Genomic DNA, 16,160 nt, shown 5'->3' on the forward strand with positions numbered 1-16,160 from the left:
AGCAGCACGGTGAAGGCGCTAGCTAATTCTGTACTAGTATCTCGCCATCATTCAACCCGACCTCGGGAAGCGCGTCGCGAGCTGTGTATCGGCCACACCATCAACACACGAGGCCGAAGAGTTCCAACATGTCTCGCCCCAGTGTGGCGCCGCAGCGCAACCTGTCGCTTACTGAGGAATTGGAGAAGCTGGAGCAGTCCATCACGCTGACGCTGCAAGGTAAACAAGGCCCCCGCTACCCCACGCACGCGACTGACGGGCGCAGAAATCGACCACAACTTCAGCCGGGCGCACCGCATTGTCACGACGAGCGTTCTTCCCATTGTCGAGCAGTATGGGAAGCACTCTGAAGCGGTCTGGGAGGGCTCCAAGGTATATCCGCTCGTCGCTGGACAGTGTGCGGTGACGTTAACCCTCCCAGTTCTGGAAACAATTCTTCGAAGCCAGCGCAAACGTCTCCCTCTCCGGCTACGAAGCGCCAGACACCGATGATACAACGGCGAATGAGGACACGCAGCAATCTCAGGCGTACGACGACGAGACGGTAGAGGGAGACACCGTGACGAGCGCAACCGCAACCCCTCCGCGACCGTCGTCTTCCCAGGCCGATCTGGAAGGCACGTCGACGCTCGACTCGCCCTCCCTCGCGCACGCACACAGCACGCCACGAGCTCCGAACACGGGAGGGAAGGAGCCCCTATTCGCCGAGTTTTCGTCGCCGTACGAGAATCTAAGGCGAGAATTGGAGGGCTCTCGGACGCCCAAGCTGAACCCTACCACGCCCGGAAAGACGCAGGCTCTACCAGACATGACCGGCTCGTTTGACTCGTCGCCTTTCGTGCCCCCGACGTCCGGCAAGAGGGCGCCAATCAACCAGGACCCCCTCCTGCACCGTGTCCTGGACAAGACCTACCGCGTGCAGGCAACACCACTGATTAGCCCTAGAAAGTACAAGCCAACCGGTGTGTTTACGCCGGCAACCGCGCGGCGGGGCGCTCCTATCCCAAAGGGCGCATCTGCCCTGCCCAAATGGGATGAGGATTCGTCTCCGCCTTCCTCGCCGGCGCCCCAGCTTCGCGCCGATTTATTCTCACCATTGAAGACTCCAAGGACCCCTGGCGTGAGCGTACAAACTCCTGGGAAAGGGAAGCAGCCCTTTAGTGTTACGAAGACTGGGGCAATATTCGATAGCGACAGCGAGGACGAGGGAGATGAGCTGGGGTTCAGCCCGCCGAAGACCATTCAGTTCCATGTTCCAGCAAGCAAGCTACTTCAGACACCCGGTGAGTACAATAGAATGCAGGCTTGGTGTTTGTATGCTGACGTAGCCAAGCTCGCGAAGCTAGTAAGCGGATCGTCGAGGATCTGCTCATGACGGCGGGAGGAGATATAACGGAAACCACCGGAGGCCTAGAAGAGGACAGCCCGAGTGTGGTCAGGCGCCAGGCGGACTTGGATGATAGCGAGCTATTTGAATAGGGGACTGCAAAACTGAATGGCTAGATATCACAAACTGAGATACCCACATAGAACGTATGAAGATTTCCTGTGAACCAATTCCGAATGCCGGTAGTCGAGAGCATTCTTCGTCATGGTGACTCTACGCTGGGGGTCATCGGTTCACGTGTCAGACTTCCGCGCTAGCCCAACAGGGCCGTTAGCGGATCTGCATAGCTCCGTCATCACCAGATTCCCAGGCACCCTTTTCAAGACGCCAGCTTTCTTCCCTTTCATTTGCGTCTCCCCAATTCACCACGATGCCCCGGAGCCGGAGACCCCCGACCTCCGGCTACGCCCGCATAGCCCAGGCTGAGGAGGAAGAAGACAGCAGCAACGACTCCGAAGACGAGTTCCACGAGCGAACCATATCCGGCTCCCAGTATGCCCCCATCCAACCGAAGCGGGATTCGCGCATGCGCGTGCCTGCGTCCGGCGATTCGTCTCCCAACCTGCGGAGGACACCGTCCGGACGGCGCCAGCGAAGCAATTCGGGGGTGGACATCAAGGCCATAAATGCCAGGTTGGAGCGCTGGGCGGACGAGATCGCGCAGAAGTTTAAGATCAAGAAGCAGAAGGAGGCGCCTGATGACGAACCGCTGGAGATCCACCACTCGGTGTTCCAGGCGCCCGACTGGGTGCGCCCGGTTACAGCAGAGACGCTGACGTTCGACTTCGAGGGCTCCTCCGACCGCATGACGAAGCTGCAGTTCGATGATGTTGTTGAGAGCGTCAGGGTAGCAATCGAGCAGGGCACACACCCGAAGCTGATCTCTCAGGGCAGCTCCGGCAGCTACTTTGCGCGGAACGGCCGGGGCAAGGTGGTGGGCGTCTTCAAGCCCAAGGACGAGGAGCCCTACGCGTCGCGCAACCCGAAATGGACAAAGTGGATACACCGCAACCTGTTCCCTTTCTTCTTTGGAAGAGCCTGTCTCATTCCTAATTTGAGCTACGTTTCCGAAGCCGCCGCCTACGTCCTCGACACGCAACTACGCACGAACCTTGTGCCCTACACCGAAGTCGTCTCCCTCTCCTCTAAATCCTTCCACTACGACTTCTGGGACCGGCGCGCATACTACAGGAAGAAGAAGCCGCTGCCGGAGAAGGTCGGTAGCTTCCAAGTGTTTCTGAAGGGTTTCAAGGATGCCAATATCTTCCTGAAGGAGCATCCGTGGCCGGACCAGCACAACTCGAGCTTCAGGACAGAGCCGGCGCCGCGCAAGAAGAAGCGGAGATGGGCGGAGGAGTGCAGACCGAGCGGACCGCAGTCCGACGATGAAGATGAGGAGGAATCGCGCCCCAACTCCGCCGATCAGCAGCAACAGCGGAGCGTCTTTTGGACGGATGCCCTGCAGCAGTCCTTTAGGGAGCAGCTGGAGAAACTGGTGATTCTGGACTACATCATGCGGAACACAGACCGAGGGCTGGACAATTGGATGATCAAGATTGATCAGAAGACACAAGAGGCCTCCATCGTGGCAGAGCCGCCGAAGATGAATGGGCAGACAGACAGCGAACACGAACCGAGCAGCTACACCAAGCAATCTATGTCTGAGGCGGATCCGTACGGGCGGCGCGAACCAATGACCGCAATGAGTCGTTCAGCTACACCAATGCCCAACGGGCCAACGCCGTCCATATCAATTGGTGCCATCGACAACAGTTTGTCCTGGCCTTGGAAGCACCCTGATGCTGTAGGTGACCGTATCCCTTCCATGACTCAGCTAACCTTCCCCTAGTGGCGAAGCTACCCGTTCGGTTGGCTCTTCCTCCCCGTCTCGCTCATCGGCCAACCTTTCTCCGAAGCGACCCGTCGTCACTTCCTTCCTCTTCTCACTTCGAAGCAATGGTGGAGTGATACACAACTTGCATTACGGAAATGCTTCATGCAAGACGCCGACTTTAAGGAGCGAATGTACGCTAAGCAAGTCGCTGTCATGAAAGGACAGGCGTGGAATGTCGTGGAGACGCTCAAGACTCCAGATCATGGTCCTTTGGAGCTCACACGCAGGGCCAGAGTGTGTGTATGGGATGACTTTGTGGACATTCCGATCGCCGTACCTCTTCGTGCGCCATCTGCAGAGATGCGCCGGAAGCATCAAGCAAATCGCCACAGGCCCGTCGCTGAGCAGGAAGAGATGGACATCACCGCACTCTCAACTCCACCACAGAAACCTCAACCTGATCTTCTGATGAACTCGCCGCCCCTGGAACTTGCCAACGAGAACCGCTTTAATCTCTCCCGCGAATCTAGCTCTATGGACGTCCGGCGCGAGCCCGACGAGTCGCAAGGTCCAGAATCACCCGCAACCGTACAGGCGATACCGTGGACTTCTCGCACGATGGATGGCTCTCCATCCACCTACACAAATGGCCGACCAAGTCACCGCGCGCGGATGAGCTACGACGCGGCTCGCTCACGGCGTCAGACCGACCCGAAAAGGCATCATAGGCGATACTCCCTGACCGCGAGAAGGGGCCATAGCGCCATAATCATTGGAGATGATGATGACGAAGGAGACCTTGGATACGCAGCGAATGAGGACATGGAAGGGAATCGGAAGAGGGTAATCGTGGAACGCTTAGAGATGGTCAAGAGTCGGAATCCAGTATTTACTTGGTGTTGATTATGTGCCATGTATAGCTGTATCATTAGAGGTAAAAGGAAATACTTGCATGGGGCGGTGTTTTGATCGCATGAGCACATCGGTTGCATATACGCGGCGTTCCTGAAACGCAATTTGGGATATATGCGGGCATATATGTAGTAATATCAAGTGCCGGCGGGCTTTCCATCATTCCGATGATTCTGCTAGACAAGAGTAGCGTAGCACCGCATAACATTCTGAAGTTTCGTATGTGAGCTATAATGCGTCCTTTGAGTCGCTTGACATCATTCTTCGCAGCGTTCCTATTTGGGACCAAATTTGCTCGAATACATCCCGGATCTCCCCGGCCGGATGTCAAAGAGGGTCATCTGACACGGTTGCACAGACCATGCACGGCCACAGTGGCGCGTGGAATGGCTGACTTGGTGACTTGATCATCAAAAGCCAACCGCGTCTCTATCACCCGCGCCGTGCCGCATTGACTCGCTGTATTCTCCCCTCTGATCACTGTACGAAGGGCATGTTAATGTTCGCCGCTCTCCAGCTGCCGCGCGATCGTACCCGACGCCTACCTTCACCTGCTGGACCCACAGAGACTGGTACTACCGGTTGAACGGCGCACACCCAGGCAACCACACGCCGCTTTCGCGCAACACATCCCATCCTTTTGGCACCGATCCAGATTCTGCGCCTGCAGAGCGGTGCGATCGACTGCTAGTTCGACGCGACGACAACTCTGCTACCCTCCTGTGGCGGGAGAGCATCACGTCTTGGCAATATCAAATGCGCTGCGCCGGTGACACCCTCGAGCTCCGCGACCGCACCGGGGAATGGTGCTCTCACTTGACGCCTGACAGGTTTCTCTCACCCCTGTTCCCGTAGATTCTATCTGTATATAACTACCATGGACCCCGCCGCGCTACTCGACCCAAAAGGCGCGCGTCGACGAGGTAACTTTCTACGTCTCCTTCTCTTTTCAACTCCCCAACACCATATTCTATGTCTAAACAAATCAATATCCCCCAAATGCGATCACCGTGGCAACCGGGATTCGGGCGGCCGATTCTGGACCACGACGGTTCACGTGCTTCGCCAGAACATGAGCTAATAGACCAAGGTGAAGCGCTCCAACTACAAAACAACCTCCCGTCGCCACATGCACATGCACCTCAATTCGACCCGCGTGCTCTACTCAATCCGAAGTCATTCTCGAAACGTCCCGCTGCGGAGGAAGAAGTCGAGCGCGGGCGGGAGGACCCCACGATAGCCGGCCAAGTTTCACTCGTTGAGCGACTGCACAACGTGCACGAGCGCACCGCTTCGCCGTCCAAGAGAGTCAAGACCGACGAGGAGCAGAAAAAGAAGCCTCACTCAAATCTCGGACCCGGAGGCGCCCTAGATCTCCAGGCGAACAGCGTCCAGCCAAATCCAACTGCGGGGCCTGCAATCGATCTGACCATGAGTACCTGTCCCCAAGAATGCTTACCTTAACGACTACTAACTAAATTCCCAGGCGATGAGGAGGAGGGCGACATCCAAGTCGTCAAGGACAACTCTATGCAAGTCATCTGCATTGGCCGTCTCAAGCACGTGTACGTCCAGTCGCATACGGTGCCTTTCCCGGACCCGAAGAAATATCAAGGCAATCATGGCCAACAGGGTCGGATCAAGGTCTCGTTTCGACGAGGTGGTGGCCAGCGCAACACGATGAACATCATGGTCGTAGACCCCACCGGCAAGGAGTTCGGACGGGTCGACATGAAGACGGCGCAAGCTCTCGCACCTCTCATGGATGCAGCCCAGCTCAGCGGCCTACTGTGGATGGCGTGGACGGAACCTCGTCGGAAACTGCCGAATGAAGGACCTCCGGGTTCTATGCTCTCGACTCTTATCGCTCTTACCTTTCAACTCTATTGCCCCCGCAAGGTTGCTCACGATATTGGACGGTTCCTCAAAGCGAAGGGAGTCTTGCTTACTGACCCGATCTTCGAGCTTCAACGATACGATTACTTCAATCCACAGACCCACGCCTCATTCAACATTCAAGAAGGTGCGTATCCGGGTCGTTTTGTGTTAATCCATAGAAGACCTTCAGGCAGAGCTTCCACAGCCGAGACTAACACATTCACAGTGGCCCACCCCACATTCGAGCAGCCAGCCGCGCGGCATGCGGCCGGTGCTGGCAGCTATGTCCTCCGGAGTGTCGATGAGATTCGCAGCGATGTGCAGAACATGTTCGCCACGCTTATCAGCAGTGAAAAGATGGGCGTCAGAGAGCCGTCGACTATTATCCGTACGCCTCTGTATCCACATCAGAAGCAGGCGTTGTACTTTCTCTGGGACAAAGAGCAGGACTGGAGTGGCGAGGAGGCCGACAACCGGACGGACTCGCTCTGGCAGCCGAAGCTTCGTGATAATGGCCGGAAATACTACGTCCATGTGATTACCGGGGAGGAAGCGGCCAACAAACCAGCCAGCTGCCGCGGCGGCATATTGGCCGACGAAATGGGCCTCGGCAAGACCCTCAGTATCCTCTCGCTCGTTGCCGACCCTGAATCCGTCGCGGCTAGCAACGCGTTTGCTCAGAGGGCTCCACCAATCAAGAGCGCCGCGTCGATGATTCAACAAGTTATCAATAGTCGAGCCACTCTTCTAGTGTGCCCTCTCAGTACTATGTACAATTGGAAGGAGCAACTCGAGAGGCACTTTCCTCCTGGTCGCGGGCTCAAGTGGACCAACTACCACGGAAAAGACCGCTCTAAGTTCACGCCGAAAATCCTCGCTGATTACGACCTCGTTATTACGACTTACAACATGATTCAGGCTGATTACAACGATCGGGGCGCATCCCTGCCATATATCCACTGGTTTAGGATCGTGCTCGACGAGGCACACGCTATCCGGAATACGTCTACGAAGCAATCTGTGGCTGCATGTACGTTGGCAGCTCAGCGTCGTTGGGCAGTAACCGGTACACCGGTTCAGAATCGGCTTGAGGTAAGTGATCATTTGGGCCCTCCACTCTGACCTGGCCATCGGCCCTGCAGGATGTAGTGTCCGCCTAGATCCCAGAAGTGCTTTAGGTCTCCAATGCAAACATTGCTAATAATTACACAGGACCTCGGTGCTCTATTCCGCTTTCTACACCTGCACCCCTTCGATACTGGTCCTGGATTCACCCAACATATACTGGCGCCCTTCAAGAACGCCGACGAAGAAGTCGTACCCAAGCTTCAACTCCTAGTCAGTTCAGTAACGCTGCGACGGCTGAAGGAACGTGTGTTGGAGATCGAGCTACCAGCACGCCGTGATCTAGTCGTGCGGTTAAAGTTCTCCAAGGACGAGCAGAAGCTCCACGATTGGTTCGAACAGGATTCGGCCCGGAAGGTCAACGCGGTGACCTCTGGGGAGAAGCTTGGTGGCCATTCGTACGCCCGAATCTTGACCGCTATCATGAATCTTCGTCTCATCTGCGCTCATGGACGCGATCTTTTGAGCGACGAGGCGCTCAAGTTGACGGATGGCATGACCTACGATAACCCCATGGTATGTGTGAAGCCAATTGTAAGGGGCTTCAATGGCATTTGCTAATGTGCCTTTCCAGGAGATCGAGGACGACGACCAGGACGCGCCGGTACTCACACGCATGCAAGCCTACGACATGCTTGAGCTTCTAGACCAGACAGATACCGACCACTGCGGCTACCCCAACTGCCAGAACACTCTTCTCGGAGCGAGCGACGACTTTGACGACTCTGACGACGAGGCCGAGAGCAAGCCTAAAAAGGATGTCATTGGCCACATGACTCCTTGCTATCACGTTGCCTGCGCCAAGCATACCTCCACCCTCCGGGACGATTTTAACAAGAACACAATGCCGGATGGCTTTTCACTCTGTCCGTTCTGTGAGAGCCGCATTCGACCCGTGTCTTTCGAGTTGAAGCATAGTGACTGGAGGGCCTATTTGGAGGAGCGTGAGCGTATCAGGAAGGACCCCAAGCTAGCCAAGAAGATCGGTGCTTATGCAGGCCCGCACACGAAGACCAAGGCTCTACTCGAGGACCTGAAGGAGCATAGGGAGTGGAGCTTCGCTCACCCGACTGAACCGCCTATCAAAAGGTAAGTCTACTCCAGTCTATGCACCAGGTTACGGCTTTAGCTTAATGCACGAAAATTCCCCACGCTAGGCTTTGCAAATGCTAACACTTCTCAGTGTCATCTTCTCCACATGGACCACCCACCTTGATCTCATCGAAATCGCTCTCAACAATGACAGCCATACGTACGTACGCCTCGACGGCCGCATGCCCCGCGAAGCTCGCAATAGGTCTCTAGAGTCATTCGACAAAGACGACTCAGTGCACATTATCCTCGTTTCGATCGGTGCTGGCGGTCTCGGTCTCAATCTCACGAAGGCGAGCAAGGCCTACGTCATGGAGCCGCAGTTCAATCCTGCTGCTGAGGCACAGGCGGTCGATCGCGTACACCGTCTCGGTCAGACACGCGAGGTCACGATCAAGCGTTTCATCATGGAGAACAGCTTCGAAGAGAAGATGTTGGAGCTTCAGCGCAAGAAGAAGGCGCTCGCTGACCTTACTATGGCCCGGGAGCGGACTACCAAAGAAAAGATGGCCAAGCAACGTCTAGAGGACCTTAGGTCTCTTTTCCGCTGAGGATTCGCGGGTTCAGTGGCGTTTACGGGTGATGCTACTGGGGAGTTTCTTGAATTCAGCAGCGGACGGACAAAAACGCGATGGCAGATGCGTGCACGATTTTCGGCTATCGTTTAGGAGGCCCTCTTATCTTTGCTGGCCGCGTATTGAGTTTCGATGAGGCGTACGGTACGGGAGTTGACTGCACATATTCCCCTAGAGGACTTTAGGATTCGGTTCGTGCGCTCGACACAGGAATGCTTGATCTGCCCCTTCGCAAGGAAATTTTTCCTGCATAGTCATAGCATAGCTTCACGATAGACGTGTCTACAAAAATTCCTCTCTTCATGCTAACCAAGGCTCGTCAATTTTCGGCCATGCTCTCAGCTACCCTGCCCTCGTACGCGAGCCTAGTTACCCGCTAGAAGCATCAATTACCTCGCTGATCACTCTATGTACGCTTCCGCTCCGCTCCGCTAGAAGACCCAGCGATATGACTCGGAAACTTATCCGCGGAGATCCATAGATGCTTGGCCAGAGCGTCGTCGATCGCTCCTTCCTCCCGCCCCAATCGAGATTCTGCCCGGCAACTCTGAGCCGAACGCGGTTCCCCTTTAACAACCTTATTGCGACTTCACATCTTTTGACTTCTTCATCTCTTCTTTCTTTCATGCGCTTCACATCTCACGCCGCCAGCAAGAGAGTCGCCCGGAATGCGTCGAACCACCATCTTACTAGCTCGGCCCTCAGCTGTGGCGACAACCACATAACGAAGCGTTATGGCGTCATTCCTCTCTGTTCGAACATCCTTCCTCTCGCACACTTTCGACTGCTCTCGATATGGAGTTTCGAAACATGGAGCGTGCGTTCAAGCTTCTGCACGCTACGGGTGCGGCGCCTCGGGCAGGCGGATAACTGCCGGCTAACGAATGGCGATCCGGCAATGACGCGCCCGCCGAGGTGACTTCCTCAGGGCGCGTATGTACGAGGCGGCAGTCATCAGAGAGCAAACATTTCAATGGCAACAGCTTTTATTTACTACATGGCCGCCTTGCATCGCGACTCCCGTCAGGTAAGAAGCGCCCTCTGGCTCAAGCGACAGAACCAAGCAGTCCGTCCCGCGACCTGACGACAACAACTCACCACCCATTAGGGATAATATCGACATCCGTTACCCTGGGACCATGCGCGTCGCACGACACTCGATCCATTCGACTGCCTGACTGCCCGACGCAAATCTTGTCGAAGCCAATCTACGTAGTGTAGATGAAGTCCGGACGGCAATCGCCCAGCATGCGAATCTCCTCCTGGCTCTTGTCCTCGACCCAGTGATCCCTCTTGCCCGCCTTTCGCAAACTGTTCTCCCGCTTCAGCAGGAAATGCGTGAGAATGGTCCCGCCGAACAAGCACGCGAACATGAATGCAAGCACCGTCGCATGGCCTGTGGTATACTTGGGCTTCTCCCTCGGGAAGTAGATGTTGGATGAGATGACACCATTCATGTTGCCCCAGCCAACAACAATACCGACCATGACGCCGCGCTTGTACACGCCCTCGACGTTGTTGGAGGCCCACGAAAGAGTGTTCGGGACGCAGGGGTAGATGCCCATGGCTCCGAGGAACGTACCGGCATACTGGATACGGGGATTCTGGGTAGCCAGCAACATGGCAAAGCCGACACATCCGATGAACGAGATGACCATGTTGCAGTATCCACGCCACTTGGTTCGATCGGCGAGCCAGCCGATGAAGACAGTCATAGCTGCGGCGACGGCGTAAGGAGGAACAGACATGAGCTGCGCTTTGGTGCCCTGGTAGCCCATACCGAGCAGAATAGTCGGCAAGAAGAGTGAGAAAGAGTAGAGCGGGCAGAGGACTCCCATATACTGCAGCGCGTAGGCCCAGGTCTTCCAGTCCTTGCAAGCGGCGAACACATACTTGCGGCTGAGCTTCTCCTGCTCGGCGGGAGCTTGGTTGTCGGCGCGAAGACGGCGCAAAGCGCGGAGTTTCTCCTCTGGTGTGAGGAAGCGCGCGGTGTCTGGGAAATCGAAGACCATCCAGTAGCAGAAGACACCGACGAAGACCGTGATGAGACCCTCGAGGATGACTACGATGCGTCAGCAAAAGCTCGTGGGAGAATGGAAACGGAGACGCACAGATCCAACGCCATCCTTCGTATCCACCAACACCTTCCATATTGGTAATGGCCGCTGCGAGCAGTCCACCGAACGAACCAGCAAGGGCGGCAGCCGAGAAGAACAGCGCCGCGCGGAAACCGAGCTCCTGACGCTTGTACCAGCAGCTATTTTCTGTTAGCAAGTCTTTACTTTGCGACGTCGCATGCGACTTACGAAAGGTAGTAGTTGACACCCGGATACAGACCAGCCTCAGCAAGACCGAGGAACCAGCGGCAAGCGAGCAGTCCAGCCTGGTTCTGCACGCAGCCCATGACGGTCATGATCGCACCCCAGAGCAGGATGATGGTGGTGAAGAAATAGCGCGGCGAATAGCGCTTCAGGAGAAGGTTGGTGATTGGCTCAGCACCGGCGTACGAGATGAAGAAGATGGTCAGGGCGTTGTTGTAATCGCGTCCACCCATACCAATAGCCTCCTCCATGTGCGCAACACGTGCATTACCGATGTTGGTTCGGTCCAGGAAGGAGAGCAGGTACAAGAGTGAGAGCCACGGGATCAGCCAGAGGTCGATCTTCCAGATGAGAGCTTTGTCCTAGACGATGTTAGCATGCCGGGCACTAGCGGTGGGCGAAGAGGGGGCAAGGTCGTACAAGCTTCGCGCGCTCCTCATCGCTCTTGCCCGCGTCGGGGTCAGGAAGCTCATCAAACTCGGCTGGCGAGCTGATGCCAGAACTCCCATACTCCTTCTCAACAGCGTCCTGCTTCTCTACAATGTCGAGGTGGTTCTTCTCGGCGACCATGGTGCTGGAGTGAGTACCGGGTGTTGGGAGCACTGGATGCAGTCTGGGGAAAAGATTCCAAGGGGGGACAGGCGGGCTATCTATACTTGCATCCGTTTGCACCTTCCTGGAAACAGGTCCTGGTTCCCAGCTCAGCTATCTGCCGGGATCACTTAGCGGCCAGCGGCCAACGGGACCCCATGGGGACGGTTGGATGGGACGAGAGTGTGGATACGCTTGCTGCTTGGCTCCCTCACATCTTGCGTCCGGGCGTGGCTGGTATCTCTTCCGAAAGGGGGCATGGTCGGTGACGCACAGGCTCGCCCCTCGACCCTAGCGACCGCTGTACGACGTTCCGGCTGCATTTTGACAGTGTCGTCTCAAGCGGTTGACGCATGTCGCGGCGGATATCGAAGAACACGGGCCCGACCCATCCATGCAGAAAGCGCATCTTAGATTGAGGCTCGCGGGTCTCCAGATCCTTCGACACATCAGCCGCTGTCCAGATGGACGTCCTTGACGCACTCTATCTCTGGGGGAATTGTTGTTGTTAGGCGGCCCCCTTCTGGGACGTCGGGCCAAGCACATAATTTTGGGCAAGTGCGGGTTCCAGAACGGACGGGACGGCGTAGAAGTCACAGCTCGGCGCGATGATGACAACCATCGAAAAGCGCCACCCAAGACCTTGGCACAACGCCTGCGAGCCCTCGCACAGGATAAGGATGCAGGCGGATCGGGCGAGTGCGTTCAGCCGAGCGAAGAAGCTTTGCCAAAGGCGCCGCTCGAACCCGCGCAGAAAAAACGAGCGCGCGCGACAGACGTCACGTCGACTGACGATGGCACCTTTGGTGTTGAGTATGGCGGTGGACTGAGCAGCGCAGTGGGCCTACCCCGCGTCCTGGCTCGCGGAGCGGAGCACTCTGGGGTGCTTGGCCCTTGCTAGCGCCGTCTCCCTCCCCACTCTGCTCATCCTCGCGTCCTCCTTTCGCGCTGTCCGCCGCGCCCAGCGCAGCAGAATGAGCATCCACGCCCGCTGCCGGCCTGCCAAGCTTCGCCCGTCGGGTAAATGGAAGCCTTGCCCGCTGCAATTCGCTCGCAATCTGCTACGCGCTTACACGGCGGAAGAATGGAGAGACGATCCGACGTGGTTCCCTGGCTTCACCTTGCACGCCGACCTTCGGTACGCTTCACGGCCGTGGACTTGTGCCATACAGAACCTGGCCGACGGGAGTCGCCACCTACCAGTCTACACGTGGAGCCGTTACCCTAGCATCGCTGCCTCGGGTATCTCAAGATAGCGCTGCACCGAGCCGTCAAGATTCTACCAAGCCAACGCTATCCCCGACCAGGACCAGACGCATCCGACGGACTGTCCGACCGCGTGGCAATCAGCTGATTATCCAAGCGACTTACGCACTTATTGGTTCTGCATGGTAATCATGAGCGGGCCGTAGGGCTCACAGCGAGTTGAGATAGGTTTGCGGCCGGCCCAATAAGCGCGGAACCCTATCTCTCAACACCCCGCCGCGCCGTATCTCATCTCAGCAGTACCAGGTTCCGCGTTCATCTATTGACCCTCCCATAGGTTCCACGGATCCCCGCTTACTCAAGGCGATCGTCTCTGCGCTCGCCTGTTGACACGTCGGTGCGCGTTCGACCCAGCACAAAACCCCTGGTAGCATTTCTATACGACAAGACCTGTAAGAACACGGCACATTCGTTCCCTCCTTTTCCTCCTCCCAAGCTCGAGCCACGGCGTTACCACTTAGAGAGGGACTACCCTACGCGCCTAGTCTTGGAGTATTTCATCCCCTCCTTTGGTCGCCGTACTAACCGCAGCACGAACGGAGCATAGTAATGCGATTCATGAAGACCCGTCTGCTTGGGCAGACATGGACCCCATCAGTACATGCCCGGTCATGCTCATAACGAACGCACGCGATTCAGGGATGGCGTCGTCATACATGCATTGGGTTTCTGTCTTTGGATTACTGACACGCTCATACCCTTCCAGCAAGTACGGCGTCTACACACCGCAGATGCCCCTGATTCTCGGGTCGCGTTCAAGCCCTATTGTGCCGTATCACCTTCGTTTGTGTCAACATGGTCCCACCCAGCGTCGCCTCTTTCTCAACAGTCCTTCATGCCGTCCACAACCTGCCCATCCCTAATGAATTCCTCGACCCACCCAATGGTGATCCTATGCATTATCCGTCAGTACTGTAAGTGCTTTCACCAATGTGCCCAAAGGTAAGAGCGATGTTGAGAAAGACGAAGCGAGGAATGGACTCACTTGCTCCGTCGCGTATCCGCGAAGTTCTCGTGGTCGTGCATCAAGTGCTCCTTGTAGAACGGATCCTCTTTCATCGCTTTGTAGCCCTCCAAGTCTTTGAAAACGACTTGGCTGAAGCAATCATAGTCCGCTACGTTTGCCATTTGCGGGTCATAAAGCTCGGCTGTTAGCTTTCGCGTCTCGAGCGGGTTATGGATCTACACGAACTACATCTCAGCACGCTAGGAGCAAAGTTGGGGTGAAGAGAGCCTACCATAGTCCATCGCTTGACACCGTACTTGACGAGCAGGTCCTGCGTCATGGGCGCCGAGATCTTGGTCATATGGTGGCGGTAATCCTCCTCGCTCATGCCAGCCTTCCGATACCCCAGGATAGTCAGGCAGAGAAACTTGCCCTTCTGTCCGCCCGTGGTGGAGCCGTTTGTTTGGGGAGGCGTAGTAGTATCGTCTGAGGCCATGATATTCACGTGATCCCGATGTAAGCGGAAACTTTCCGTTTCAAGTGGAGACTGGGCGCTACTGTGTATACGGCCGCGGAGAGAAGTTTTTTGTTCGCTAAGCCCCTAGGATGGAAGGCAGGCTTATTTTGTTTTCTTGTACATTTTTCCTTTGTTCCGAGGAGCGGCTTGGTGTTCTGGGGGTGGTGGTGTAGACCGAATGCGTTTCGGATGTGGTGGGTCGGGGCTCGCGGGGCGGAGACGGATGGGTCGGGCACGGCGGTCGCGGCGGGCGTGGCGGGCACGTGGGTCACAACTTGCTTCGGAGGTTGTCGCTTTGCGAGGCTCCGATGAGTTTCGTTGCGAGTGAGATGCCGCCGCTGGGTTGGAATTCTCGTTGTGCGAAGTTCCGAATGACGCGGAGAGGAAGGGCGAGGGAGGATGGGTAGAGCGACTCCGGACATCGCACGATCATGGCAAGGGAGGATGGATAGAGGATGTAGTCGGCGGAGGTAGGTTCTCTCATCAAGTTCTTACTTCTTGGAGCTAATATCTTCAAGATACCATCGTTCGTAGTATACTCATCCTATCGCGTCCACAGAGAGCTCTGATCTATCTCAATCGACGACGCCAACGTGAACAAACGACAGTCATGCCTCCAGCATCCCCAAAGCCAACCATCACCGGCACCGGTGCGCTGGCTGTAGTATCCGGCTCCTTCCTCTCAGGTATCTATCTCCAACCATTGATACCATTGTGACGCTCGATCCTGACCATAATCAGGCACAATGATGTCCCTCTCCCTCCTCGCCGTCCCCGTCTTCCTCAGCACCACGACATCCCCCACCCAACTCCTGCGCGAATGGGCTAGGATGTACGCCCTGGGCCACCAGGTCCTTCCCAGCATCTCGGTTGCTACTATGGTGCTGTATTCGTACACGGCGTATACGCAGCGGGTTGCGAATAAGCGGTACGTGTGTCCCAGTGCTCCTACCAGCATGCCTCGATACACTGTAAATCGTGGAAAGCCATACACACTGGCTATTCACGACGAAACACCCAAGAAACGCCCCCATTGGGTCGCCGTTTCCCTCCTCTCCTCCACTCAAGAATCCTCAGCTAACGCATACGTCAACCTCCACAGATGGAAGATCTTCGTCGCCGCAGGCGTGACGACGGTGCTAATGCTGCCGTTCACATGGTTCATCATGGCGCCGACAAACGGGAGGCTGTTTGCGCTCGAGGCCGCTGCTCGAATGGGCGGCGATGGCGCGAGCTGGGAAGCTGTTAAGGGGCTTGTGGGCAGGTGGCGGCTGTTGCACTTGTGCAGGAGTTTGTTTCCGCTTGGGGGCGCGCTGCTGGGGCTGGGTGGGCTTTGGGAGTGAGTGGAGCGGCGGAGAGGGATCGGGGACACTGCGGGTAATGCTCGGGCGATAGGGAGGGATGCGAGGGTTGAGGGGTGGGAGTATGGTCTATGTGGTCAGTATCGGCATGTAGCAAATTCAGAGACGGGGGGCGATGGTCTAACGCCTCTTCTGCGTTGAACTTCGCTTGATAGATGGCTCTCCTCAAGTAGCAAGTCCTCCTATCACTACTACTATCACCCCACTCACCCATCCACCCATTTATACAAGAACAGTCCACCGAGAAATCGAGCGGTGTGTCAATTTCCATCCGCAACCAGTACCTCGCCTCTCTCTGGCCCTTGCATCCCCAACTCCCCCGCGTGACCTGCAAGCAAATCCCCATCGTATAAGC

General features: G+C 56.4%; 8 protein-coding genes across 8 annotated transcripts; 5 read left to right on the forward strand and 3 right to left on the reverse strand.

Annotated features, from left to right (window-relative positions):
* Nucleotides 1-95: 95 nt before the first annotated feature.
* Nucleotides 96-1,524, forward strand: BU26DRAFT_542327 (uncharacterized protein). The gene is made up of 4 exons (XM_033831637.1): nt 96-219; nt 266-372; nt 422-1,283; nt 1,334-1,524. The coding sequence occupies exons 1-4, from the start codon at nt 129-131 to the stop codon at nt 1,477-1,479; spliced, it is 1,206 nt and encodes a 401-aa protein (XP_033680582.1). The 5' UTR covers nt 96-128; the 3' UTR covers nt 1,480-1,524.
* Nucleotides 1,525-1,686: 162 nt separating this feature from the next.
* Nucleotides 1,687-4,359, forward strand: BU26DRAFT_489792 (uncharacterized protein). The gene is made up of 2 exons (XM_033826032.1): nt 1,687-3,191; nt 3,237-4,359. The coding sequence occupies exons 1-2, from the start codon at nt 1,758-1,760 to the stop codon at nt 4,122-4,124; spliced, it is 2,322 nt and encodes a 773-aa protein (XP_033680583.1). The 5' UTR covers nt 1,687-1,757; the 3' UTR covers nt 4,125-4,359.
* A 202-nt stretch (nt 4,360-4,561) lies between these two features.
* BU26DRAFT_462460 (uncharacterized protein) lies at nt 4,562-9,109 on the forward strand. The gene is made up of 7 exons (XM_033825091.1): nt 4,562-5,056; nt 5,224-5,568; nt 5,620-6,156; nt 6,238-7,103; nt 7,224-7,652; nt 7,711-8,225; nt 8,320-9,109. Exons 1-7 carry the CDS (start codon nt 5,011-5,013, stop codon nt 8,777-8,779), a joined length of 3,198 nt encoding a protein of 1,065 aa, XP_033680584.1. The 5' UTR covers nt 4,562-5,010; the 3' UTR covers nt 8,780-9,109.
* Nucleotides 9,110-9,342: 233 nt separating this feature from the next.
* Nucleotides 9,343-9,849, forward strand: BU26DRAFT_71563 (uncharacterized protein). Its single transcript, XM_033836259.1, has one exon. The coding sequence runs from the start codon at nt 9,429-9,431 to the stop codon at nt 9,720-9,722; it is 294 nt and encodes a 97-aa protein (XP_033680585.1). The 5' UTR covers nt 9,343-9,428; the 3' UTR covers nt 9,723-9,849.
* A 31-nt stretch (nt 9,850-9,880) lies between these two features.
* BU26DRAFT_521998 (MFS general substrate transporter) lies at nt 9,881-11,166 on the reverse strand. The gene is made up of 2 exons (XM_033829679.1): nt 11,119-11,166; nt 9,881-11,069 (listed from the first exon to the last, which is right to left on the reverse strand). Exon 2 carries the CDS (start codon nt 10,813-10,815, stop codon nt 10,012-10,014), a length of 804 nt encoding a protein of 267 aa, XP_033680586.1. The 5' UTR covers nt 10,816-11,069; nt 11,119-11,166; the 3' UTR covers nt 9,881-10,011.
* Nucleotides 10,987-11,444, reverse strand: BU26DRAFT_522000 (uncharacterized protein). The gene is made up of 2 exons (XM_033829680.1): nt 11,122-11,444; nt 10,987-11,073 (listed from the first exon to the last, which is right to left on the reverse strand). The coding sequence occupies exons 1-2, from the start codon at nt 11,373-11,375 to the stop codon at nt 11,061-11,063; spliced, it is 267 nt and encodes an 88-aa protein (XP_033680587.1). The 5' UTR covers nt 11,376-11,444; the 3' UTR covers nt 10,987-11,060.
* A 2,179-nt stretch (nt 11,445-13,623) lies between these two features.
* On the reverse strand, nt 13,624-14,553 carry BU26DRAFT_522001 (uncharacterized protein). Its single transcript, XM_033829681.1, has 3 exons — nt 14,220-14,553; nt 13,967-14,163; nt 13,624-13,873 (listed from the first exon to the last, which is right to left on the reverse strand). Exons 1-3 carry the CDS (start codon nt 14,421-14,423, stop codon nt 13,804-13,806), a joined length of 471 nt encoding a protein of 156 aa, XP_033680588.1. The 5' UTR covers nt 14,424-14,553; the 3' UTR covers nt 13,624-13,803.
* A 105-nt stretch (nt 14,554-14,658) lies between these two features.
* On the forward strand, nt 14,659-16,022 carry BU26DRAFT_522002 (DUF1772-domain-containing protein). Its single transcript, XM_033829682.1, has 4 exons — nt 14,659-14,914; nt 14,963-15,130; nt 15,186-15,372; nt 15,547-16,022. Exons 2-4 carry the CDS (start codon nt 15,055-15,057, stop codon nt 15,785-15,787), a joined length of 504 nt encoding a protein of 167 aa, XP_033680589.1. The 5' UTR covers nt 14,659-14,914; nt 14,963-15,054; the 3' UTR covers nt 15,788-16,022.
* The last annotated feature ends 138 nt before the right edge of the window (nt 16,023-16,160 follow it).

Source organism: Trematosphaeria pertusa (genome assembly GCF_010094035.1).
Source record: "Trematosphaeria pertusa strain CBS 122368 unplaced genomic scaffold BU26scaffold_12, whole genome shotgun sequence".
Taxonomy (NCBI): domain Eukaryota; kingdom Fungi; phylum Ascomycota; class Dothideomycetes; order Pleosporales; family Trematosphaeriaceae; genus Trematosphaeria; species Trematosphaeria pertusa.